At 34.9% G+C, this 27471-nt stretch overlaps 2 protein-coding genes across 3 annotated transcripts in view; one reads left to right on the top strand and one right to left on the bottom strand.

Moving 5' to 3' along the window:
* The window catches only part of LOC141406786 (trafficking protein particle complex subunit 2-like protein), a 20349-nt gene extending 10342 nt beyond the window's left edge, over positions 1 to 10007 (top strand). Inside the window, exons 4-5 of the mRNA XM_073992818.1 lie at positions 9655 to 9734; positions 9804 to 10007. Of these exons, the coding sequence (XP_073848919.1) occupies positions 9655 to 9734; positions 9804 to 9849 (126 nt within the window). The 3' untranslated portion in view covers positions 9850 to 10007. The remainder of the gene's footprint in view (positions 1 to 9654; positions 9735 to 9803) is intronic.
* Positions 9887 to 27471, bottom strand: LOC141406785 (endoplasmic reticulum metallopeptidase 1-like). 2 transcript variants are annotated; one of them, XM_073992816.1, is made up of 14 exons: positions 26730 to 27008; positions 23674 to 23949; positions 23091 to 23601; positions 22848 to 23022; positions 22594 to 22678; positions 16577 to 16697; positions 11935 to 12089; positions 11497 to 11880; positions 11261 to 11441; positions 11019 to 11203; positions 10818 to 10961; positions 10623 to 10725; positions 10168 to 10562; positions 9887 to 10103 (listed from the first exon to the last, which is right to left on the bottom strand). In XM_073992816.1, the coding sequence occupies exons 2-14, from the start codon at positions 23695 to 23697 to the stop codon at positions 9936 to 9938; spliced, it is 2631 nt and encodes an 876-aa protein (XP_073848917.1). In that variant the 5' UTR covers positions 23698 to 23949; positions 26730 to 27008; the 3' UTR covers positions 9887 to 9935. The 2 variants fall into 2 exon arrangements, with proteins under 2 accessions (XP_073848917.1, XP_073848918.1); XM_073992817.1 differs by lacking the exons at positions 23674 to 23949; positions 26730 to 27008 and adding an exon at positions 27013 to 27471.

Here is a 27471-nt window from a genome sequence, read left to right as displayed (position 1 = left end):
TGAGGAGGTTTTCAAAATATGTTTTGAGTTCATCTGTTGAGATACAGCAGTTACTTCCCTCATCTAACTGTCTGATCTCCCTTGCCAAAGACCACCAAGTTTTGCTATCATTTATTGTGTCCAGCCTTCGCTCTATATTATTGTAATAGTTTCTTTTTTTCGACTTGCATAAGTTTTCATACGTTTTCTTCATTTCAATATAATGGATTCTGTTGTAACTTTCTCCAGATCTTCTGAATTTATTGAGGAGTTTCATTATTTTTTGTCTTGCTTTAAAGCATTCTGTATCAAACCATTTGTTTTTGAACATTATATTTTTCTTGGTTTTGTTTTTCGGATAAGACTCATGTATAATTCTCGTCAGCTCGTTCTATATAAATTATTAATTCGAAATGCTACTAAATCTTTCCTGGAGGTCGGCTACCCCCAGAAAATTGTCCATTAATGTAGGTCGACCCTTTGATGTTGTCCGCATAAATCGGTACCGCCCAATATTCGATATTTTTAGGGTTCTAGCCGTAATAATCCTCCAAAATGGCTGAATTTTCCAAATTTTACATTGAGGACAACATTTTGACGTATCCTTCATATAACTGAACCGCACAGTATCTGTTCAAAATACATAAAAAGCTGAAATGTATCACCTGCACATTTGAAAAAATGACAAAAACACCCCGACAGGTACCCTTAGTATTTTGGTAACAAGTTCCAAAGTTGCGGAAAGTTGCAGCTGATATTTTGAAAATAGAATCTAAAGACTACTACTTATCTTCTAATTTCGTTGGGGGGAAAGAGGGGGAACATAACTAAAACTTTACATGAAATTTAATTATACTGAAGAAATGACATTTCAAAAAATTAAAATTAACAAACGCAAAACTGCATAAAAATTAAGTTAATACAATCCCAGCAAAATTTGAAGGAAGGGGTTCTATGCGATGACGTGATTTCATGGCATATTTTGCATTGGTTCAAAGCAAGTCGTGAAAGATCCGATCTTTTCATTAGCATTTAAACCCATGCAAAGGAAGTCGTGAAAGATCCGTTCTTTTCATCAGCATTTGAATCATTTTTACAGATCACTAGAAACAAACAAGTCGATTTGTACATCCCTACATGTAGCGACATCAAAACAAAAGAGTATACATTTCTAAAATTGTTGTTATAAAATTACAAATTAAATGTAGGTTCAAGAACTAGACATTCTTAAAGGAGTGCTGTTGGAGTCCATGTCGAAATCTGAACTGGTGATGAGAAGATAATAGAAAAGCTTTTGTAAGATGAAAGAAAATCAGTGGCTGAGAGTGGACGAAGTAAACTCTGTTGCGGTGCAGCGGCGGCGATTAAATTGAAATTTTGGGTGTAAACTTTATGCTGATAAATTAGTTCTAGTTATTTCATGAATTAGTTTGAATTAATAAAGAGTTTGGTTTGTCATGAAAATCATATTTCAATACAGAATTTTCCATTTTCCAACGAGACATGAAAATGTCATGCCAAAGGGTAGGTGAAAATGACATGTCACAGCATTGGTCAAAATGACATGCTTAGGATCCGACAATGAATGTCATCTTAAGATCCGAAAATGAATGTCATCTTATGGTGGTCACACTCATATAAAATTCATGAGTGAAAATGCTTAAAAGATGACATGCCAGATCACTTGCACCCATGATTCAATAGCATCCTTGGCATCAAAGATTTTGCTGGGTTGTTTTTCAATGTTCGAATTAAGTTTGGTTTGTATAGAGTTCATTTAGTTTGATTCACCACGAAATCCAACCTGTTAAAATTTCTCTTTTTTGATGCGATTCTCAAAGTGTACAGTAAGAAGTAATCCATAACAAATTTATTTTAGAGAAATTTAACATGTTAGGAGTAGATATGAACACATTTGGTACCAAAAATTATACTTTAATTTTTAAGTTTGGCCAATGGCAGCGACCACTGTGCATAGGATGGGGGTTTATTAAGTTTGTCATTCCGTTTGTAACTACTCGAAATAATCATTGTGGACCCCACAAACTATATATATTCTTGATCAGCGTGCAATTCTACATCGATATAGCCATGTCCGTCCGTCTGTAGAAATCACTCTAGCATCCGAACGGATTGACGTAGGTAGATGAAATTTTGGGAAAATCTATTATATGTACGTAGGACTTTTGGTTTTGAAAGCGGGCTATGTAGGTCCACGCTTTCGTATAGCCCACAAACAAAATGACGCGTCGTCGTTTTAAGAAATTTTTAAGATATTTGTCCCATTTTACCACCGAATTGGTTGTAATTTGGTATTTTGTGTCTCCATAGGCCAAAAAACTTTCCTACCTAGGTCCATGTTTTGGTATAGCCCCCATATAACGCCCCATATAAAGTACGCGTCATTTTTAAATATTTTGAATGTATTAGTCCCATTTGACAACATAATCGGTTAAAACTTTGTATTTTGTGTTTCCAGAGGCCAAGAAACATTTCTACCATAAAATGTTTATATAGGTCCACGTTTTGATATAGCCTCCATAGGACGATATCTCCTGATTTTCGGTATTTTAAAGGTTTTGGCCTCATTATCACACCGAGATGACTGAAATTTGGTATTTAGTCTTCGTTGGGGGTATAAAACTTTCCCCCAGATATTTGTAGGTATAGGTCCACGCCATCATATAGTCCCCATAGAACGGTACCACCCGATTTTCGGTATTTTGAAGGTTGTGGCCACATTAATCCACCGAAATGGCTGAAGTTTGTAGTGGAGGGTATAAAAAGTTCGGCCCGACCGAACTTAGCGCTTTTCCTACTTGTTTATCATTAAGAATACTGAAGGGCCCATCACGCAATAATTGGGTACAAATGTTGAACTAAATTTGATATTTATTTTTCTCGTATCTTTTTAACTTATCATAAAACGTATTCTTTTATACCTCGGTTACACTTAACCGGATTAACCGGTTTATTATATAAAAGATAAACGCATGTAAAGCTGTTTTATTCGCGAGTATATAGAAATATACACAAACATTTTGCATGCACTTAATCGAATGTCGACCACAGTCACTACTGTTAGATATTTTTTTCTAGCATGTACATACATTTAGTCAACTAAACTATTTTTAAATTTTAAATAAAACAACGTTTTATTGGTACAAATAAGAAAAATTACTTAAGCGGCCCATACACTATCAAATTGGCTTGTCCAGCCGATGAACCCCTTACGTACGTGTGTGCTTGATAAGTGTGTAGCAAAGCATTCAATCAGCCTTAACACCGCAATCGAAATCTTAAAATTTTCCTCTAAAAATTCCAGAATTGATTTTTGACAATTTTAAAATAAACCATGTTCATCGAATTAACTGACCCTGCGTTTACACTTGACAGGACAGTTGAGTTCATGTATTGATTGTCAAAACCCCAAAACCTGCCTGTGTGACTTAGGCGTCCAGACAACTGCAAAAACAGTTGTAAAATTATGAATGAAGATCATCGATTTCTTTTTATTTTTCGTTCACATATTTTGTTTTTGTTCATGTTCTTTTGTTTTTAATACATTTCAATTATTATCTCACACGTTTTTACAAAAAATGTCAAACATTTTGTCTGTGAAAAAATGATGGAGAGCTGGGAGACAAACGACAAATGTATGTATGTGTTAGTACCCAGTAAAATCTTCGATGAAAAATCATGAGCTGAATCATGGGTGCAAGTGATCTGGCATGTCATCTTTTTGTCATTTTCACTCATGAATTTTATATGAACGTGACCCCCAAAAGATGACGTTCTTTTTTGGATCCTAAGCATGTCATTTTAACCAATGCATTGACATGTCATTTTCACCAACCCCTTGGCATGACATTTTCATGTCTTGTTTGGAAATTGGAAATGCTCTATTGAAATGTGGACAAACAAAACTCTTTATTAATTCAAACGAATTCACGAAATAACTACAATTAATTGATCAGCCAAAAGTTTACATCCAAAATTGCAATGTAATCACCACCGCTGCAACGCAAAAATTACTTCCTCCGTTCTCCTCAACTGATATTCTTTCATCTTACAAAAGGTTTTTTCTATTATCTTCCCATCACCAGCTCAGATTTCGACATGGACTCCAAATGCACTCCTTTAAATATTTTTATTTCGTAAATTACTTTTATTTTTGTTATTTTATAACAACATTTTGGAAATTTATATTTTTTTGTTTAGTGACGAAAATATGTAGGTATCTACAACCCGGCTTGCTTTAGGGGTCTCTAAGAACAAAATGTAACGAACGGGGAGGAGAGACTTTTTCTGGAAAATACCATTTATGCTTAATTTATTTATTTTTAATTGTTTCTTTCCAAAAGTCGTTTCTTTTTATTTTCAGATTCTTGTTCCTTTTTGTTTCGGACTTTTTTTTGATTTCGTTCTATGTCAGATTTAGAACAGACAAGGGAACTTTTAAAATAGCAATGTGTGCAGTCCGATTCTATTTTTAGCTCGATGATTGGGACTTCATTTTTATTGCAGACATTTCGAGCTTCATACAGTACCAATTGTTTAGAAGTTTTAGTTCTCTGATATGCAGGAAATGTAAGACAACATCACGACGACAGTTCTAAGAACTTTGGTCTGTTCCAGAACCTGCAAGAATCTACTAATTTTTACTACGATAACAATTTTTCCTTTATGTTATCGGAAAAATAGTAAAAATTAGTAGATTTTTGCAGTACGGGAACATACCAAAATGAAAATAAACAGGTGTGTAAATATAAACACAAACATCATCTCTATTGGATCGATGGAATGCGTACAAATGCTGATGAAAAGATCGGATCTTTCACGACTTCCTTTGAACCAATGCAAAAGATGACATGAAATCACGTCATCGCAAAGAACCCCTTCCTTCAAATTTTGCTGGGTAAATCATAGTTGTATTTGGAGACAAATTGTCTGGTGTAAACGCCTAGTGAGTTTCATTTTGAAAATCAAAACTATTTTGATTTTCCTCAATCCATAAAATTCACACACACATTCTTATATTTTGAAAAAGTTACGCATACTACTACAAATGTTGACATCAAATTTTTATAGTGAATGGTCCGCTTAATATATTTGTTGACAGTTTAATTCTTGCACATGCTTATTAATAACCCGATGATTACACATGCAAGTAACTTGCAGACAGTTGTGTATACACATTATAGTCGAAACTTCAATTTTTTCGAAGTGACACTTGCATGTGTAAACTTTCGGAAAAAAATTGAAGTTACTTTCAAAGCACTTACATTGATTACTGACAAGGAAATTGTATAGGCAGTGAGGTTGTTAGTTGGTGTGGCAGTGAATATGTGTGAGTGTATTGGTATTTTTCGAACTGTCACTTGCATGTGTAAACGGGAGGTATAATAAAGAAAAAGTTGCTAAATTTCACTAACCCCCCGTTTACACGTGCAAGTACAGTTCAAAAATGTCAATACACTCACACATATTCACTGCCACACCAACTAACAACCTCACTGCTGACAAAATTTCCTTGTCAGTAATCAATGTAAGTGCTTTGGAAGCAACATACATTTTTTTCCGAACGTTAAAACATGCAAGTGTCAGTTCGAAAAAAAATTGAAGTTTTGACTATAATATGTATAAACAACTGTCTGCAAGTTACTTGCATGTGTAATCATTGGGTAAAAATGTTCCTGAAATGAACAAAAAGGAAAACAACTAATTTCTTGTACTGTCAACTAAATTTTTATAAAATCCACAACTTTTCAGTCTTACACGGTATTTCTGGAAAAGTTTCTTCTGATATATGAAATACATATACATATGTATATTCACCTCGGGCTTCTATAACAGCTTGTAAACTTCTTGGAATTGAATAAATAAGTTTCGGAATGACATATTCCAATGGTATTTTTTGCCATTCTTCTTTAATGTATTTTAATAAGTCCTATTAGTTTGCGACCTATTCCCGACTTCTTTCTTTAGATGTACTCATACATTTTTGATTGGGCTAATATCTGCACTTTGGGCTAGGGTGTCGATGACTTTGGCGCAGTTGTATAACAACCAAATCCTTAACTAACCCAAATTTCTTGACAATGGGTGTTACCAACGTCTCTGCTTGATATGCAACCCCATACCACAACTGACAGTTTTCCGAACTTTACTGTATGTATTAAATTTTTGTTCTCCAGGGCTGTGAGAGATTTTCGCCATACTTCTGGGATCCACCGTGATAGTATAACATAATTTTCCAGTTTGTGTGAAATGTTCGCTGTAGCAAATCTGAATCGCTTCTCTATATTTTGCTGGCTTTTTCCTAGCCACTCGTGATAAATACTTGCTGCTATGCAGCACTTTTCTGATTTTTCAAGTGACATATTTATCCCAAAATCCTTTCAATTAGAAGAGATAATTTTCTGAGGCCGGGTTCGGGGTCTATCGTTGATTTCTTTATTGAATCTTCTTTCAATTCGTTGGGTCACTGTTTTTAGTCTGCCAGGTGGCGCCTTTAGTTTGAGGTTCAATTCTCTCTCGGCGCGGTATATGATGTTGTACAACATTCTATGGCGGATGTATCAAATTTTCCGAAGCACGTTTACAGGTTATTGCGTTTTTCCGAATATACCATCTTTGTTGCATGCTACTAATGGCAACAAGTTATGAGGCGTTATGAGATTACATCTCCATATACAGTAAAATGCATAAAAATCGTTAATTTTAAAAAATCGCTGGGAGTTACTCGATTTTATTGTATGTTCATTCATTTTGCAGTTATTTAGTGGACACCAAAAATATTCTTATTGCCTTTTTTGTTATTTCCTACCGATTTCTGCATTTATTTCCTTGATGTTATCATAAACAAGTAAAGCAACTCATATGTACAAAAAACCCACCATAATGTGGAGGGTATAATTAAATTTGTCATTCCGTTTGTAACACGTTTTGATATAGCCCCCATAGAACGGTACCACCCGATTTTCGGTATTTTGAAGGCTTGATAATAAAGCTATTATCACACCGAAATAGCTGAAATTTGGTATTAAGTGTTCGTTGGTGGTATAAAACTTTCCCCCAGAATTTTGTTGGTATGGGTTCACGCCTTCATATAGCCTCCATAGAACGGTGCTTCCCGATTTTCGGTATTTTGAAGGTTGTAGTCTCAATATTACTCCGAAATGGCTGAAATTTGGTATTTACTCTTCGTTGGGGGTACGAAACTTTCCCCCAGAAATTTGTCGGTACAGGTCCACGCCTTCATATAGCCCCTATAGAACTGTAACTCCCGAATTTCCGTATTTTGAAGGTTAGCGATGTTGTTTTACCGAAATTGCTGAAATTTGGTATTAAGTCCTTTTCATAAACGAAAGGGAACTAATTGTTCCATTTTACTTTAATACCACTCCTGTTGGAGGGTATAACAAGTTCGGCCCGGCCGAACTTAAAGCCGTTTTTACTTGTTAAAAATTCATCGTATGCAATAATTTAGTTGACTAGCAGTATGCATTTTTACTGAAAATGTGGCTAACATATTGCTTAGGGGATTTATTTCCGAAGAAAATGCTGGTCATGGATTGAACCGATCAAAAATAGTAACTCCCCAATATAATCTCTGTTACACTAGGCCCAGGTATTTATGAATATAACAGCACTAAAGTCCCATTTAGATTATAATCATGGTATAAGTAATTCTATTTAATCCGTGGTTATAAAAAACGCCTTTAAAAAGCATAACCTGCAAATCATAACTATAAAAATAAGCGATGAATTTTAGTTGGTGTATCGATTTTGAAAACAAATAGTTGACAGTACCAAAATGAGATGTTTTCCCTTTCAATATTTTCAATAAAATTCGAACATTGTCTTTTATTCTAGTAAAATACATGTGTAAACTCTGTCGAAAAATATAAAAAATCTGTTTAAGCATTAACATCTATTCCCAGCAAAATGTTTGCCTCCAAAGATGCAGTTAAATAATATGCACAAGTGATCTAGAAGTGCATCAAATTATGCATTTTCACTCATGATTTTTACAAGAGCGTGACTACTGAATGATGCACTCCATTAGCACTGCGTTTTAACAATCTCTTTGGAATTGCATTTTAACTAACCCTTTAGGGTAGAATAGGATGCAGCCCAATTTGCATCCAAAGCACGTGTTTTGATGGCACTCTTCGGAATATGTTTTAATGCAGTTCAGAGATGCAATAAAAATGCAAGGCATTGCCAACAATCCCATAATAATAAAAAGAATTTATTGTTTGTGTAAAACAAGAATAATAAGAACATAATGTAATAACAATAATAACACAGATTATGAAATTTCTTCATTAAATACAATCGCAACTGAGTTTGTTTCGTCCGCTCTCCGTTTAATCCAAGCTGACATGTTTTTGTTTTATCTGCTAAAGGGGTTCTTGTATTGTCTTCCCATCACCAGTTGAGATGTCGACAAGTACTCCAACAGCATTTCATTAGGAAATTTTCTTCTCGTGAGTTACCGTAAAAAAGTTCCCAACTTTTGGTTGTATTTTTTATTTTATATAAAAATTTTAGAAATTGATGCACACTTTTTCTATCTTTGAAAAAAATCTGCAGTTGTAGGTATCTACAAATTGGCTTTCTGGAACAAATCTAGTTTAGTAAAAACTCTCCGATTTTTTTGAAATTTTTTTCAGAGGTAGGTATTTTTACGCTGATTACGGGAATATAAAATTTTCTTGGGGGACGGACCCGGTTACCCGGTTATTCGACCCGAAAGTCCGGGTACCCGGTACCCGATAGACCCGGTTCTACTGAACCGATTCTTACTTCCTATCCAACAAGTGGTCATATGATGGTGTTATCTCCAGGGGTTCAGAAGTTATAACCAAAATACCTCTTTTTGGACCCGGGTTTTTCCATAAAACCCTCAAAAAGTCGAAAAAGGGCCCATTATGGGTGCTCAATTAATTCACGTAATTTTATAGCTCATACTTCAACCTTTCCAAAATGGTGCCATTTGTTATAATACCTTCACTTTGTTATAATACCTATCCAACCACTTGTTGGATAGGTATTTTCATATGCTTTCCAACGATACCCATTTTGTAAGAATCGGTTCAGTAGAACCGGGTCTATCGGGTACCGGGTACCCGGACTTTCGGGTAGAATAACCGGGTAACCGGGTCCGTCCCCCAAGAAAATTTTACATTCCCGTAATCAGCGTAAAAATATCTACCTATGGAAAAAATTTCGAAAAAATCGGAGAGTTTTTACTAAACTAGATTTAAGCCGGCTTTCTTGATAGGGATCACTAAGCAACTGCTTGTAAAATGTATCGAACGGAGTGCCTTTTTCACGACTCCCTTGAACTGCATCCGGACGCAATTTGAATGTGAGAAATGGATGTCAATCGTTGGATCGCATTTTTCACGACTCCGATTGAACTGCATCCAGATGCTGTTAAAATGTGAGGAAGGGATGACCATGCATTGGATCGCATCCGAATGCGGTTAAAATGTAAGGAATGGAGTGCCTCTTTCACGACTCCGTTTGAACTGCATCAAAACATGCCGTGAAAGAACTAGTCTACATTGCATTACTTCCAATTTATTTTGCTGGGTTTATACACTATCGTTTTAATTGTTGTAGCCCAAAATAAAGAAAAACATGAAACTATTTTTTTTACAGATGTTCCGCAATCTCCATATACTATATACGGATGCTGTTTGTAATCCTTTCTTTTTGCCCGGAGAACAGTTAGTTTCAAAGTGAGTACACACACATATTTTCATTTTTTCATTACTTTGAGAAATACAAAAACAAAAATTTCTTTTTAGGAAATTTGATCGAGCCGTACAGAAGCTTATGAATGGAAATATTTAAATAGAATTATTTTTAATACATATAATACCATAGCCGATACTTTTTACATTATTTTATTGTAATTCTTTACAAGTTGGTGTTTACTATTAAAATATATAACGTTCGTATGAACTAGGCCATTCCATTACGAAAATATAATCGGGAAAACTATTTATAAATGCTTGAGTATGTTTACTGCGTGGGAAATCAAAATTGACATAGTGACCAGCTATGCCCAATTCAAAGAGGGGCTCGTCCAGACTTGCATGATCAACCTAATGGTGGAAAATATTGGAAGTTATGTATTTGCGAAAAAATTGACGGAATACACAATCAAACCTTAAAATCAATGTAGAAATCCAAAGGCGTTGACAGTTTCCCATATGAGAAATAAATATGATAGGGAGGCTGATATGTCTCCTTCTCGTGCAGCATGTTCTTCAAAAAACTCCAATCCAATACAGAAACACCATCAATTGGTAGTAAAAAGATGCTCATGTGTGGTGGACCACTAAGCTGGAAATTATATCTTACAATATTTGTAACAGTATTGATTGTTTTATTGACCAATATCAGGGTAGGAGTCTGTGGAATTTCCACAGGCTTATCTGAAGGCAACCATATGCCCTTCCTTCTTGACTTGAACCAACGATGATTGAAAAGAGGCAATCCGCACATCATCATTTCATCACAATCTTCGGCCACACTTTCCATTTCACTCAAATCGATGTGCTCTATGAAGAATTATTGCTTTTTTTTATTTGAACACAGCATATTGTCACAAAATGACTTACCTTGAATGGGATAGTGTATACGCCTGTCTTGAAAATCAAAATAATATCCAGACTCATTTTTACTTACGGTGCCATCATATTCATAGAATACTCGTTGGACATTCTGAAAATCGTTTACATAAAAAGTTTTGTTAGCGTTGAAACAAAGTACATACATATGTATGTGTGTTCAAATATACTCGCATGCATACTTACAAGAAAGTTAACTCTACCAACATTAGTCTTGGCAGTGTAAGGGAATCCTATGGGACTAATAGCTATCATTGAGAATATAAATGTTATTGCCAACAAAGCCAGGAGAATCGACTTCGAATGACGGAACATATTTACCAACGGTATCTGAAATGCAGTTTTCCCCAATAAGTTGGAAAAAATCACTTTCTGTGTACTACTCACCACAAAGCCCATAGCCAAGATCGTACCCAGAGCAAATAAACCACCTACTAACAAATCGGGATTAAGACCCGTACCAAATCGGCCCATCATTGGCATCAGTGTGCCACTTAAAGCTAAGAATATATACGCCATATAAAGGAACGGCATTATCTGGCTTAATACAACCAAGACGGACCAAAGTTTGCCTGAAAATTGAATTATTAATTTAACTGCCTCAGCAAGCATTATATTGCAGTTCTTACCTCGATTGTGTAGAGTTGTTATCAAGTTCAATATCAAGGCAACTCCATAAAACAGCAAGGATATCATGAAAACATATGAACTACGCAAGCCTATAAAGGTTAAAATAATACAGAGTACGGCTTCGAACACGGCATGGGAATGTAATATCATTTGGATTTTAAACGATTTTCGAAGTTTATCCTAAAATTCAAACAAAGTTAGTATACGCCCAGGCATATATTTCTTTTTTACATACATTTCTATTAAAACTCAAATAGAGCAATGTTGGCAAACACAATCCAATCAAGCTTGGACAAATGTACAATCCAAAAACTAGCCACTTATTTGAGAACCAAGTCATTGAATTATCGCCAGCATCAAACATAACTGCCATTAATATTGGCAAGCCAATGGCCAAAACAATTCCAACGATGTGCAAAACCAAAACTAAAATAAACGTTTTCATAATTTTGCCAATAGACATGTACGAAGTTGCAGCCATTCGCCAAAAGGATATTCCTACAGCAATAATTACAATGATTGACACACAGCAGTTGATAATTTGACCTTGAGTTTCGGTGTAGTACACGAAGAAAAGGCCCATAAAGTCATAGAATATCGAATGTCCTTCGGCGTATTTCTGTAAATAACGATTAAAACTATAAATAGATAAATGTTCAATGCATTTCCTTACCTCTGGTTCTTCCATTTCAGGTGCATTCGCAAAAGCTTTCGCAAGACTAAGAATATTATCACCTGTGTTCTGCAATGTCCCTCTGGGAATTACATTAAATTTGTCAAATTTCGTATGATATACATAACCATTGTATGTATGTGCCAAGTCCAAACCTTATAATGAAAAGAAAAACAGGTAGGTATGTATAAGAAGATTGCATTTCCGTCATATCAAAAAGTTTATTATGAAAAAAATCATTAGTTTTTTAATTGTCGTCTTATGAATATAAAAATGCATGTTTATTCTTTTTCCGTATACGAAAAGAACAATTCACTAAGGACCATTTTTACATGTTTGTTGTGCCAAAGGAACTATATAGTTCTCTTCGCAGTTCCAATGGGTCACATTTTTTCTTTGAACAAACTACGTATACTTAATATCACACGTTATATTTCATGATGCGTTTTGGAACTAGTACAAGGTACTAGGAACAAGATTACCCAACTCTATTTTTTACTATTGGATGTATTTGAAAACGCAAAATAAACCAATTTGGAGGACTTTAAATTATAAGTTTCACATTAGAAGTTAATGATAAGTAGGTTCTCTGTGAAAATTAGTTGTTGTAACAGGGGTGCCACCGTGGTGCAATGGTATGCACGCCCGCCTTGTACGCAGAAGGTCGTAGGTTTGATTCCCCGGCCAGGCAACATCAAATTTTCAACGGTGGCAAAACACCCCTCAGTAATGTTGGCGACATTTCCTGAGTAGTTCAGCCATGTAAAACTTCTCTACAAGTGGTGTCTTAGGACACGCCGTTCGGACTCGGCGATAAACTGTAGGACCCATATCATTGATCTAATATGAATCGGGGTGCACTCATTGATATGAGAGAAGTCTCCCTTGTATCGCCTGGGATGTTTGTGGAATAATTATATTATATGTTGTTGTAACAGTGTTTTTTATTATGTTTGTGTGTTCGTTCTTCTGTTCAATCTGGCTCTGGGTCTATCTCCAATTCCAGCAAAATAGCTGCTTAGATGGGATGTAACCACAGATCCACTGGAGTTAGATGAGTAGGTTTGGCGGGGCAGTTAAAAATGTGTTTTGTGTCGTGCCGGCCCGTGCCGCATACTGGGCAGATGTCTTGCACGGCGCGATCGATTTCCGCCCAATACGAATTTAGGCGACTGCAATATCCCGAGCGTAGTTGAGCCAAAACTACTCTGGTTTGTCGTGGCAGCTGACACTCCTCAGCTGCTATAGATGTACTCCGAGGACTTTATTCACACTATATTTGCTTAAGGCCTTGGCAACTGTGTCCGTATGAATGAAATTGTATCGTTGGACTTCTCCCTCTAGAGCGTGGATATCCTTCCTGATGGTCTTGAATGTGTCGGGCCTACCCACCAGATGGTGATTGGGATGGCTCTCACGGTAACATCCAAGGAAATATTGCAACGAAAGCATCTCATTGTGTTGCTTTATTGGAAGAATCTTTGCCTCCTCACGTAGATGGTCCACTGAAGACTTGAGGAGGCACCCTGTTGCTGTTCTCAGGTTTGAATCTTTTTCCAATTCGTATCACATAATCTCGGGGACCAGATTGGAGCCGCATAGCTTACCACAGAGCGACCTATCGCGTTATATGTGGTCAACAAGGTTTCTTTATCTGCTCACCAAGTGCTGCCGGCTAGGGACTCGAGGACCTTGTTCCTACTTTTCAGTTTGTCGCAGATAGCTGAGGCGGGTGTGCACGACTTGAATGTAGTGTCGAATGTGACCCCTAAAACTTTGGGGCAGTTTGTGGTCGGAATTCTGCTACCGTCGACCGCGACATTCAACTCACGTCCAAACTGCGCTGTCCATGTGGTGAACTGAGTGACTGTAGATTTTGTGGCGGGAATCTCCATATTCCTCGAATGAAAACAGGCGGTAAGATCGGTTAAATAGGAGTTGAGTCTCGCACAGGGTCATCAGGAAAGGTACCTGACGCCAGGATTGTGCAATCATCCGCATTTGTTACGATCTCGATGCCGTCTGGAGGGGCCGGAATACAGGAAAGGTAGAGCTTAAACAGTTCCGGAGATATCACCCCACCTTGGGGAACTCCCTGTTTCACTCTACGGGGTTTGGACTTCTTGTTCCTGAATTCCACGTACGACTAGCGTCCGCGCATATAGTTGACTATCCAACGTTTCAAGCTTGGCGGGAGGTTTGTCTGCTCAATATCCTCAAACAGCGTGGAGTGCCTGACTCTATCAAAGGCTTTTGATAAGTCAAGCGCCACCATCACTGTTCTTTCACATGGCGGTCTCTGGTTGAGTCCTTGACAAATATATGTGAAGATGGCGTGCAGCGCTGTTGTCGTGCTGTGCTGCTTACGGAATCCATGCTGATGAACAGCAACTTGATAGCTATTCCTGATACTGGGGATGACTAAGGCCTCAAGGGTCCTTGTTACGGGAGACAAAAGCGAAATCGGCCTGTAGGATTCACTTTTGCTGGCTTCCGTAGCCGGACCACCCTGCCCATTTTCCAGACTTCGGGAACAATGAGGGTGGCTAGCGATAAGTTGAGAACTTTAGTGAGATACTTCACTCCTGGCTCATCCAGCTGCTTCAGCATTACCATGGAGATTCGATTAGGGCTCAACGCTTTGGATGATTTAGCGTTCCTGATGGCATTCGCAACATCATCCATTGTAAACTGTGGTGGTTCATCCTCGGCAGGATCTCACCGAAGGTTGCATGTGGGTGAAGATGCGGATGTGGCAAACCGAGCACAAATATATTGGTCCTGGGGTATCCTCGTCCCGGCACGGACCAAAAGAATTCGGAGATGCTGCTCCCAACACAGAAAAACGAAACAAATACAAACATATGTATACTGAGGTGGCAGCCGCTGGCCGGAACGATGATGTTGTGTGATTCCAGGTCAATCCGGTACGAAAGAAACCGCTGCCGTAGGATTAGTGAAAATTAGTGATCTCTTTTAACTTTAAGTTAACCGGACAGCTATAAATCTGTTCGAAATATTCAAACTATAACAAAAGAAGACTTATAGTAATCTATGAAAAGAGTTATTCACCCTTATTACGGTTGGCGTAGTCGTAGACGTTCAAGTGACGTAGACGTTGTCGTAGGCGTAGTCGTAAGATACATTTTTATATGATGAAAAATTATATACAACGACATTTTTTGTCTTTTAAAGCATTTTATGTCCTTAAAAAATCGAAAGAAATACATTTGTAATTCCCAGAACGCATTTCTTGGTTTAAATACAACATTTATTTTTTTTTGATACGACAAATCGGTATTACGTATGGCGTAACACGACAAATTGGTATTACGTATGGCGTTGAAATACGAGGAAAGAGTCGTGACCGATTTTGTAAACGACAGCATATAAAAATAAAAACAAATTAATTTCAAAAGAATTTTTTGGCAATGATTGTTAAAATATATTGGAAAATAACGATAATAAATACAAATTTTACTGCTTTGATTCATTTGCATAAGATAAATTTCGTGTCTTTATCAGATGACAAACTTTCTATTGAAAATTTGTTAGAGTACTCATATAACGATTGATGCAATGTAAATTTCTTAGTTCTTGCTCAAAAGATGATTTCAAACGAATTGTTTTACAATTAAAAAATATATATTTTTTAAATTTTGTATGAGAAAAAATTGTCGTTGTCGTAAATGTTACGTGGTACCAAAAAATATCCCTACGACAACGACTACGCCAACGACCACAAAAACGTCTACGCCAAACACTTATTTTGATTGTAAAAACTATAGGGTTAGTTTTTCTTCTAAATTAAAAGTTTAAAAATGATCTACTAATAATTCTAATTATGTTTGTTACCAAAAGAATTCTTTAAAAATTGAAATTTTTGCTTTTTTGTTCAAAAACATACATAATACCAATTAGACGTTACGACACGTCAGCTTGCAATTTTGGATACGACAACGCCAACCGTAATAAGGGTGATTTATATTATATAAATAAAAAGGCCTTATGATCTATCAGACCAACACATATTTTTCTGAACAACAATGAGGACCCTATAGAAGACGGAGAGTGCTAGCAAAAGCTAATCCAATAATGAAACACTTCATGAAATTAGAGTAATATGTAATGATATAAAAGTTGTATTGTAGATTCCCTATGTCTAAGATCAGGGGCCTAATTACGACATTCGATTCGATCGAGTATTTGCTCGTGAATGAAAAAATCGAACTATAAAAACCTATTCGCACCACCAACCGTACATTTACTAAGGTAGATGCATTAGCAATTTGTTACAACAATATCAAGAAGTTTTAGAAAAATAAATCATTTAGTACATTTTTCTATCACAACATCTTTCTGAAATTATTACCCAAAGTATAATTCAACGATTTCAAAAAATATTTAAATTATTTCATAATTAATTTGTTTTTTAGTTTTTTGCTTTAAAATAAACACATTTTTAACCATCTACCTTCTTAATGTTCTTTAGAAACACATAGGTTTTCATAGTTCGATTTTTTCATTCACGAGCAAATACTCGATCGAATCGAATGCCGTAATTAGGCCCCAGATATTAGTCCTTTATATATGGCATGATTTACATAATAATAAGGAATGTTTCATATTTGCTAGTACTTACCAGGTAAATGCCCATAATCACGGAATATACGAAAATCAGTGTCTGATGGTATTATATTCGCTTGAAAGAGTTCCTCACCAATGGATGTGGCATACGGTCTCTTAGCATATTTGCTGTAATACTGGCAAATCAAAGAAAGAAATCAAAACATAAATACACATTAGGTGTTGAACTCCGTTCCACAATATAGTTTTTAAGTAAATGAATTCCACACTATAAATTAAACTTTTGAAAAAAAAAAATTCTATTTGTTTCACTTGCCCTTTAAAGAAAACCAAAATGTAAAACAATTTTATGATTTCACTTGCCGCATAGAAGCATAAGCATCAACATATATTTTTTTAATAGAAGAAAACTGCCTTTAATTTTATCCACACAACGTTTGCAGGGAGTTTCCGCCGCTACAACTATAAAAATGCATACATTCCACTTTGGGCCAACTCCCATAAATGTCTATTAGGGGGGCTGCCACTAAATAAAAGATGCCACCAGTACTATTTGAGAAATATTTTCCAGTTGAGGAAAACGTGTTTTTAGGTCGATTCGATGAAAAAGTTACAGCTTCAAAAGACTTCCGATTATTTTTTCTTTATAAAATTTTAAAATATCACGATTTGGCGAATATTTTGTATTAGACTGATGTGGAATGGTCCGATATTAAAGATTATATTTAATGTCAATAAAAATAGCTTATTGAAGAACAATTTTCTGTTGTTATAAAAAATTAAAATCTTAATATTTTTCACAGAAATATTGTGGTATTTTTGATACATGCAAAAAAATTATAACCCTAATACACCATATAAAAATTAATGGATTGAGACCTGATTTAATTTTTCATATTATTTAAGCCTCATGCGTATTCCAAAAAGTAAAAAATTTACACCTCTAAACAAAAATGGAGTTCTCTTCTGCTATTTTCTACCACACAGATTTGGGTGAGTAGAAACTAGCATCTGATTGGCTGATACGTTGATTTTGACATTTTGGTTAGATAGTTTTGCCATTTTTCCGTTCCCCTACATTTGTAATAAATTTCTATTGAAAAGAAAATTTTGACAGTCTGCTTTTCTGCTAGTTTTACGACAAAAAAAGTACGGAATCAAATTAAACATCGATAGTTGCATTGTTGATCTGGGTAATGGGTATTAAGTTAATCTCAGGAAATTTATATTGGCATAGTAACATTTTCTATTCAACTGAACGGCTCGGAGCAGATAATGGGCTGACAAATTACCAGAATGATTAACAAAAAAGGTCTACTGATTCGGAAAATAAAATTGTTGACGAAGTCAGTCTTCGCTAACAATCATTTGAAATGGTGTGCATGAAAATAAATATGGACGGAATACCATCAGGAGCAATAAAATGAAAATACGTTTTTCGGTTACGATTACCGCTGGAGTGTACCGCGTCCCACGGTAAAGAAATTTCATATAGGGGGTTATAAATTCCCCGTGAGTTTTTGTCTTTCCGCCGTTTCAACTTAAGGGAGAAAGTGAGAAAATTCACGGGGAATTTTCGTTCAGAATAACCCCAATAATGTTTACAAAAAATGCAGTTAAATACGGAGTTGGCAACCTAATGGTGTGAGACTGATTTTCCTGGTATGGTATTCATTCAATACATCACATTACAAATGCAGGGACGAATACAAAAACATTTTGGGGGTGAGTAAGTTTTCACCTTTTCTACCAGTGTGACAATTTTATCATTTTTGCAGCTAAATTTAGCATTTTTTTGTATTTAGCTGCAAAATTTCTTTTTAGAATTTTTTTAATTTTTAATTTAGCATTATTCTATCCACAAAATCCCAAACATATTTTTTATAAACAAAACCTGATAATTTTTAGTTCTGATTAAAAAATAGTAATTAGAAAGTAGGGATTAAAAAATAAAATATGGCAGGAAATGAAAATGTAAATAAGATAATAAAATAGAATAAAAAAAACTTTAGTTTATGCCGGGTCGGACTTGTTATACCCTACACCATGAAATATTCTGAACTGATATGAAATAATTAGTTTTTTGACCATTGGGAACTATAAATATCAAATGACATCCAATTGTGTCCGAAAGTTTCGATCAAAATTAAAAAAAAAAACTAAATTCGGTGGTGTCGCTATATGGAGCCACCGAATCGTGGGCATGTATCCGCTATTTATGGTGAATAAGTTTTTTAACCACTTCGAACCCAAATGACACCCAAGAACATTAAATCAGCTGGTACCAATTTATAAGACCTATTCCAAAACCTTGACCTATGTCCACAACTTTTGGCGGTCACACTTTTGATCAATACGTAGACCTATGTCCACAATTTTTGGTGGATAAGTTTTTTGGAACCTCAAATAAACCTGAAATCATAGCTAATTTGGACTGAAAATTTAGCCAAAAACAGCAGAATTCCTTAAAATTACCGGAACCGTTATATCGGGGCTATACCAAAATATGGGTCGATATCTTCGTCCATCTTGACATGCATGCAAACAACAAACGCATCTTTCCAAAATTTCAGTGTCCTATCTCAATTTTGGTGATTACTACAGACGGACATGCATAAATCGACTAAGAATTTTACCCTAATCAAAAATACATATATACAGTGAATGCCGAAAACATTCGGGTTTCAAGATGTCCACAGCCAACGAAACTGCGTGGAACCCATCGATTTCCATTCACGTTCCTCAGATAAAATATCAATCATTGCATTTTAAAGGCCGAAATTTAAAAAGAAATTTATAATGCTATCAAATGTGACTTCTTTGTACTTTTGTTGTAGTATTGAAAATATTGAACCCAATTTGACTTTGTAAATGGTTTCTATCGATTTTCATCATATTGCAAGGTCCTAATACAATTTTTTGCCCAATATTTGTTGGCAATTGACCCTCACGGCCTTTATTTTTAATTATAAGTAGTTTTTTGTAAAAGTTTTCCGCATCAGATAAAACATGTCAATATTTTGCAAAATTTTTTCATAAAGCGAGTAAAAAGTACCGTTATAACGCATATGTGAAACATGTTAGGCAATGAAAATATCGGCTACTATATATACTCTAAATGTTCACAAAAATATAATTTTCAATTTCTCTCCTATTGTTAGATATAACGGTATTTGTAGGCAAAATTGGTTGGTTCTATTCAGATGAACCGGAGTGTATGTACATTAAATGGCGGGACTCAGCAGAAATCGCAACTATTTTGCTAATTTATGCTCTGTTCCAGAACCTGCAAGAATCTACTATTTTTTACTACCATAACATTTTTTCCTTTATGGTATCGGAAAAATAGTAAATATTAGTAGATTCTTGCAGTTCTGGAACAGATCATTTCTGTGATAGTTGAAAACGAAAAAATCATCATTTATAGCCCTAACATCAATTGTTAAAAAACGCACACTTTATTGGCAACACTAAACATTTTAAACGCATTTCATATGCCTTTCTATAAAATTATCAAAAATAAATATTTAAACTGTTATTATTTTTGAATACATCAAGAAACGTTGCGGATAAATTTCCAACGAAGGTTCCTTTGGCCGGCTTCTAAACGAAATTAGTGGCAAAAATATATTTATTTCTTTAATAACTACAAGCTGCGGACCCTTTAAAAGTATTTAGTGTAAATTTATAATTTTTTTTCGATTTTTGGCCAGGTTTTATTGGGAAACTGGCCACAATTTAGTTCACTTTTCGCATGAGATTTATAATTTTCATTGTACTGAATTTAAATCATTGATGATGTCCTCACTTTACAATACCACCATTCATCTTGCATTAAACAACCACAAAATACATCTGAATGTGTTTGCTCACACGAAATAGTGTCTTTGCAAAGTTAGGCCATCAGTGATTTAAATTGTCAATTCCATTACATATACATACATAAGTGAAATAAACCGGATAACCCTGCAAAAAGCTCTAATGTAACACGTGCAAAATCAAAAATGCGCTTTTCTGAATTTCTGAATCAAAATTGTTTGTTATTTGTTTGCTCGAGTTGTATGTATCTTATCGATTTATGGCGGTGATATTCTGATATCGCTTCGTAATAAACATAAATATTTTTTTTGTTTTTGGAAATTTATCGCAATTATATTTGTTGTTCTATCGAAAATGTTAGCCTTGTTGCTGGGAATGCGAATGTTTTACAATTGCTAATTGTGGACATTTTTATATTTTTACAATGTTTTGAAAATCTACGATAAATGGTCATTGATGTAGGTTTTTTTTATGATCAAGAAAAATAAAGTATTTTAATGAGGAGACTAATAACTAATTGTGCTATTTAAAACGAGGCATTGTGATGTACCTAGAATCATTTTCAATTCGGATAGCTCTTATTTATACAAAAAATAGTCTTTCATTTCAAAGCTGAGAAAATTACCGGACTACATTTTCCTTATATCAGACTAAATCTGATTTTTTTGTTTTTGCACAAATTCATTAGCCCTTCGTTTAGTGAAAAAGCGTTGCCTTTATCTGATTATTATATTTGAAGAAAATTGCAGTTTTTTATACCACAAGGGCAATATTTAATTTTCCACTTACGTATATCCTTACTTCAGTCAGCATATTCGCGGAAAAATATCGGAAGTATGAAAGAAAATTACGTTTATGTAGATTTTCAAATACCTGAGATATAGCAAAAATGATCATTTGTTCACATCTTTTCTAATATTTCCTCATTTACATTTGTTCATTATTATTTTTATGATATTACAACATTGAAATTAGTTCTGATAGCTGCGTAAAATAAGATAAATAAATTAGATAGACAGATATACAATGGAGTCTTGTACCATATTTGAATGAATTTTCAGAAGTAGTTCTCTTCCGGCTATAGATCTTAATAACTTGTTTTTACTTTCATAATCGCACATCAAAACGTAATTTTAGACATCCCTTGTGATTACGAACAAGTAAGAAAGTATCAGTCAGCTGTGCTGACGGAGATATACTGACCAAACAAAAACAAAAAAAAAAAAAAACAAACCGAACACAACACAACATTTATGCCGTATATAAAATATATTGATTTTGCATCACGAGTTTGATTTAAAATCTGTACGTATCGTAATATGGGGCTATACCAAATCATTGACATGTACCAAACATTTTTAGCAACCAAACTTCTTCATATAGGACTTGAAATATTAAATTACGTTAAAGAAAGTTTGGAAGAGATTGATGAAAATATTTTTGAGTTCTTTTGCACAATAGCCATTTGGGCCATTATCTCAAGAAGTATTGACTTACTCCGGAAAAAAATTTTACCGTTGTAAATGAGGCCGCTACTGTAAATAGGATTTAAACGATGCGAGAGGAGCTCTTAAACTTCACTTTTTCCGAATTTTGTGTGGGAGGTACCCGAAGGAGCGGACCGTTATAGTCCATATTCCAACCTGATACATGACTGGATGAAATGAAACGATGTGCTAAGTCTGCACCAATCAGAAACTCCCTGCGAGAATTATCTTACGGATTTGCCATTTTGGTTGGTGACGTCAGGGTTTCTTGGAGCTTTTAGGCCAATATCTCAGGAAAAAAATGTACCGTCGTAAAGAAAGCCGCAAGGACAACCTACTGAAAAATTCAAAAAGATCCGTGAGGAGCTCTTAAAATTCACTTTATCTGAATTTTGTGTGGGAGGTACCCGAAGTAGTGGACCGATATAGTCCATATTCGAACCCGATTTATATTAATTTAAACTAATTTCATCAAAACATACTTAGGGTCTAAAAAAATTATTTCGATGAGGCACATTTTTGGTCGTAGCAAAGTGTATATACCCAGCAAAAATACTCATTACAAAACCCCCTACTAACCCATTATTTTAACAAGGGCATGTCGAGCGAAATAAGTAGTAAGTAGTAACAAAATAACTACTTACTTCCCGCGACATGCCCTTGTTAAAATAATGGTTTAGTAGGGTGTTTTATAATGAGTATTTTTGCTGGGTACCCTTTCTAGCCTAAAAGCTGTTGGTATAAAAATATAATAAACACAACATACCTTCATTAACCATGGGTGATTTGGACCAGATTGGAAAAGAATTTCCTTATGACCACTTCCAGCAGAATCAAGATTGATTAAAGCTCTATAAAAGATATTTTAAAATTAACAGTCAGGAAAAATAGACATGATTTACATTAGACAATTAGAGAGTATGGGGAAATGTTCTTACAAAATGGCAATTGTCACAAGTAAAATTGTCCGATGTACTTTAAACTGGTCTTTCGGATGATTATTACGAAACTGATACATACCTGCAGTTTTTAGCCCATTTGTGTTGAGTTATAAAACCATGGGATGCTTGGAGTGGATTTTCCTCTGCTCCATTGAACAAGAAAACAATTGGGTGTGTGAATGTTTCACGTGATGTGGCTAAAACACGCAAAACTTCCAACATAACAACTACCATAGCACCGTCATCGCCACTTCCTAAAAAGCGAACACATAAAGATCATTTATAGCGAATATTTCGCTCATCTTACAAAAATAAAACTTACCAGGACTACCAGGTTTAGTATCAAAGTGACTGTTAATCAGAAGATAATTTTGCGATGTAGAATTTTTACTACTCAATTTTACTACAAAATTCTGTAAGCCCTGATACATATTGATCATCGTCCAATGCATATAGGCACCTGAAACAACCTGGAGATCCACTTCGAGTTCATACAAATCATGATGCATGCTTCGTCGAATAAGTTCTACTTCGTCGAGCAACAGCTGGACGGTACGATTTTCATTTGCAAAGCTGCCAACAACTTTTGGTCCAATCATTTCAAAATCAAAGAGAATTCTTTCGGCACGTTCTGCTATAAATGCTCCCGGTTTGGTGTGCTCATCTTCTACACGAAATCCCTCGGGTAGGTGGAAGAATACTGGTATAACCACTGCCACTAGCAACACAAACCAGAAGAGTAAAAACGCAGGAGCGTAATACCATTCCAACCGTTTCTTTCCTGTCGATGACATGTCGTCGATATCCGTATCCCCTGAGATAACGTAGGATGCCTATGAAATAATGACAATTTATTGTTTTTTTTTTTACTTTGCAATAATGGGTTTTTTCTTATTCAAACTAACAAGTCTCTCCTTATCCTTATCCATTTTGCGATACTTGGTGTTGCTGACAATCGCTCTGTCATCAGACTAAATCAAAATTTTTCGATTTGCCAAGAAATTGACTCTTGGACAAAATCAAATTACTCAATGTTGAGATTGTTATCAAAAAAAGCTCGATTGCCATATACTGATTGTTTTTATCCCACAGCGCATTAATATCATAAATGCAGAACACAGCATATATTAGGGTGTACTGAATAAATGTACAATTCTTTTGCCTTAACCATTTTACTTCAACTGCGAAAGCAGAATGGCAAATTATTGACACACCATCACATCGGTAAGCGTATTTCGAAAATATGCTTACCGACAAAAAATTATGAACGAATAGTACAAATAAAAGTTGACAACACTTTGGTACCGATAGGACTTAGCGACAACTTTATTTTGTTCGCTAACATACTGATCATTTTTGTTAATTAACGTTTTTATCGGTTTGGCAAAGTTTTCCTGTAAAGTTCTCGTTGATGCAAAAAATATACAAAATCTCAATTAATTTGTTAGGAAACAATATAAACTATTTTCGAAGTCGAGTATGCTTGGTACGCAAGCACTAACCTGGAAGGTTAGTCTATGAATACGCTATTTGTGTTCGCCTCTCTTCAGTCACCAAAGTCAACATTTTAATATCATATAGTCTGTTTCTCTAAGACGATTCGAATTCAAATTCGTTCGAATTACTATCAAACTCATTTTGTTGTATAACATTTTTATTTGATTGAAAGCAAAAAATGATTAAATATTTGTCAAACAACAGAAGTTTGGTAAAGGGTTGTTTACACCATCTATCAATGTCGTATGAGATGCCAAATTTTCTACCTGCGAATGTTGTACACATAGTGTAACCACTATGAAAATTTTCATCTATCAAAATGATTTGGCAACTCATATGTAATTTTTTCATTTAGGGAGCGCTCTATTTGATACGTCATTCTCGTATGTAAACATAAATTTATCAGCTGTTTTCTGACATTCTCAAACAAAAAATGAAAAACAAAATCTTTTAAAAAGAAAATGGAAAGGTATTTATATTTAAATATTCAGTAAAGTAAAAAATGGCGTTTACAATGTTATTTTTAGATAGATTGATCGAAAGAAGCAGTCTTTGAAATGATTGTTTGGTGGCAAAAACATGAATGCCTCTATAACTCCCAACACCAATTCTACCAATTCAGTTTCCTTCAACCAAAATTAAAATTTGCGCAAAATTGCAACTCAACAATAAATGTAAATAATGACAAAAACAGCTGTTTTTACATTTTTAGGTTATGTCATACGAAAATAACACTTGCAGGTATGAACGCACAAATTGAATAATGTATGGATGACGTCAATTTTGACAAACATAGAGAATGTCGAATGGGTGAAAGAAATGGCAGCTCATATGACATTGATAGATGGTGTAAACAGCCCTTAATTGTTCGAACGAATTCGTATTCGAATCGTCTTAGTGAAACAGGCTATTAATCTTTAGAAGGACAAGGCGAAGACAATACAAAAAGCTGGGCTTAGTGTCCGTACATAAAACCAAAAGATAATGAACAAAGTTACTTCGTAACAGATAATGAAATAAGTAAACAATCCTTTCGCCTGTATAAAATATAATGGTAGCAATATGCAAATATTGCAAATCTACCGGCTTCGTTTTGAAAACATAATATAATCAGGGTTCCCAACATTACAAATCATAGCGAAATAATTGATAAGGTTAGCGGTCATTTTTCGATTCCTTCCATGGTGTTTGATTTTTATCGATTCAAAAACACTCAAAGGTTCGATCAGAATTATTACCCTTATAAGCATTATTTATTGTGATTGTACATTTTATGGCCCTTTTTATTTATCACACAAAGATATTATCAGGCATTACCAATTAGTGGTGGGGGGAACAGATACATATGCACATATGTACGGATTTATAAATCGTACAAAGTGTTTAGTTAACTAATATTTGATATGTTCCAGAACTGCAAGAATAATTTTTTAACATTTTTTCGATAACATAAATGAAAAATTGTTATCTCAGTTAAAATTTATATATTCCTGCAGGTTCTGCAACAGATATTTTGATACAAAGGTAAAGCGATGGAAATTTGACCTTTGCACTTTTTTGTGTTTACATAAACTTCCTATTTAATTTTTTTGCCAACTTCCCTTTATTGATACTGCGACAAGGGTTTGACTTACAACAACTCTACGGTTATGATTGAATTATTTTTATTTCCAAAATTATCTAATGTAAATCTGGATTAATAACACTGTGCTTCAGTGAAAATTTACAGGGGTTCTGATGCATAAATTATGTTATGTGGGAGTCCGTGGAAGACAAAAGTACATTTGTTTTCTTTGGGTCTCTTCGTTTTTTCATTTTATAACGGATTTTTCATTTTTCTCATCGGATTTTTAAAATTTATATTTTCCTTAAAAGGGGAAGATAGTATCTTTCGATCAAGCCATAACTGTTTAAAATCGGTTAACAAATGACTTTGTTATAGTGGTTTAAGTGTGAAAGATGTATAAGTCGGCTTTGCCAACAGAGTTATGTGAATCAAAACTTGCATCTACGGACAGATCAAAAGTGTTGCGGAGGAGGTACTTAAAGGAATGGACCGACATAGTCCATTACGGAAGTGGATCTAATTTTGGGAGTCATATCTTTTCAATAGATATCGCGCCCCCTAGTCATTTCAGTGGGTCATCGTATACAGTTTGGACCACTATGTCAGGAAACATGGACTTGTCCACGGAAAACATAATATCGCTATAAACATAAAAAAAAATAATTAAAAAAGTTATATCTAGCGAAGTCCAACACATCCATCCAACCAATATGTTACGATCAGAGTGTATCACCATCTATTAAAAACTTTTAACAATTGAGTTTTCCTATCTTCATATTTTGATGTCGTCTTTGGTTAAAGTTTGCCGTAATCTTGCTCTCGGCAAGTCTTAGCGACGACTTGAATTTTGTCGCCAACGTATCGATAATATTCGGTAACAATTAAAGTTACGTATACTTAAAAGTTCTGTCTCCAACTAGTTGTAGAATTTCACTACAAGATATAGAGTACCACAATACATATTAGGTTTTTATTCCCTTTTTACTATCGCGGGTTCTCGTATATAATTGTATATATTTGATCAAGTGTGTTGAAATACTGTATAGGTATCACATTTTTATTCAACACTTCAATGAAAATAAAACCACAACTGTTCTTCATTAAATATCAAACGCCAATCAATTCATTTCGATTTGAGTCCGATTGTTTTCATTTTGAGCACCGCCGACTAAGTACATACCTATTTTGTTTCCGTTGTTGTAATCACTATTAAACGTCTCTTGTAATTGTAAAAAAACTACGTATATTTAAACTGATTACATAACTGTGAAAAGTGAAGAGATTATGTTGTTGGCTTTTATCGTTGTTATATCGTATTTCCTTTCAGTTATTTGGCGTTCTGGAATGAATTGTCATCCAAACTAAACTGATTTCGAACACTTCACGCATAAGTCATGTCTAGAGAACACCGTAATCTCGACAGAACTGATAACGCGGCAACGACGACAGCATCCGTTCTTGCGTCAAATAAAAGGCACTGCACTCCAAAATTTAAATAGAAATGCCCAGCCGAAATAAAATAAATCTCTAGTTGAATGCGTAATCATACCGGTTAAGAAACCCCGAGCAAAGCTAATTTCAGTAGTGTGAGCAAAAGAGAATCAACCTCAACGTTGTTTATGTAGATTTAAATATGTAC

Source organism: Musca autumnalis, unplaced genomic scaffold, assembly GCF_047663935.1.
Source record: "Musca autumnalis isolate F117 unplaced genomic scaffold, ASM4766393v1 scaffold_5, whole genome shotgun sequence".
Classification (NCBI taxonomy): domain Eukaryota; kingdom Metazoa; phylum Arthropoda; class Insecta; order Diptera; family Muscidae; genus Musca; species Musca autumnalis.
This window is presented reverse-complemented; position numbering and strand designations above follow the sequence as displayed.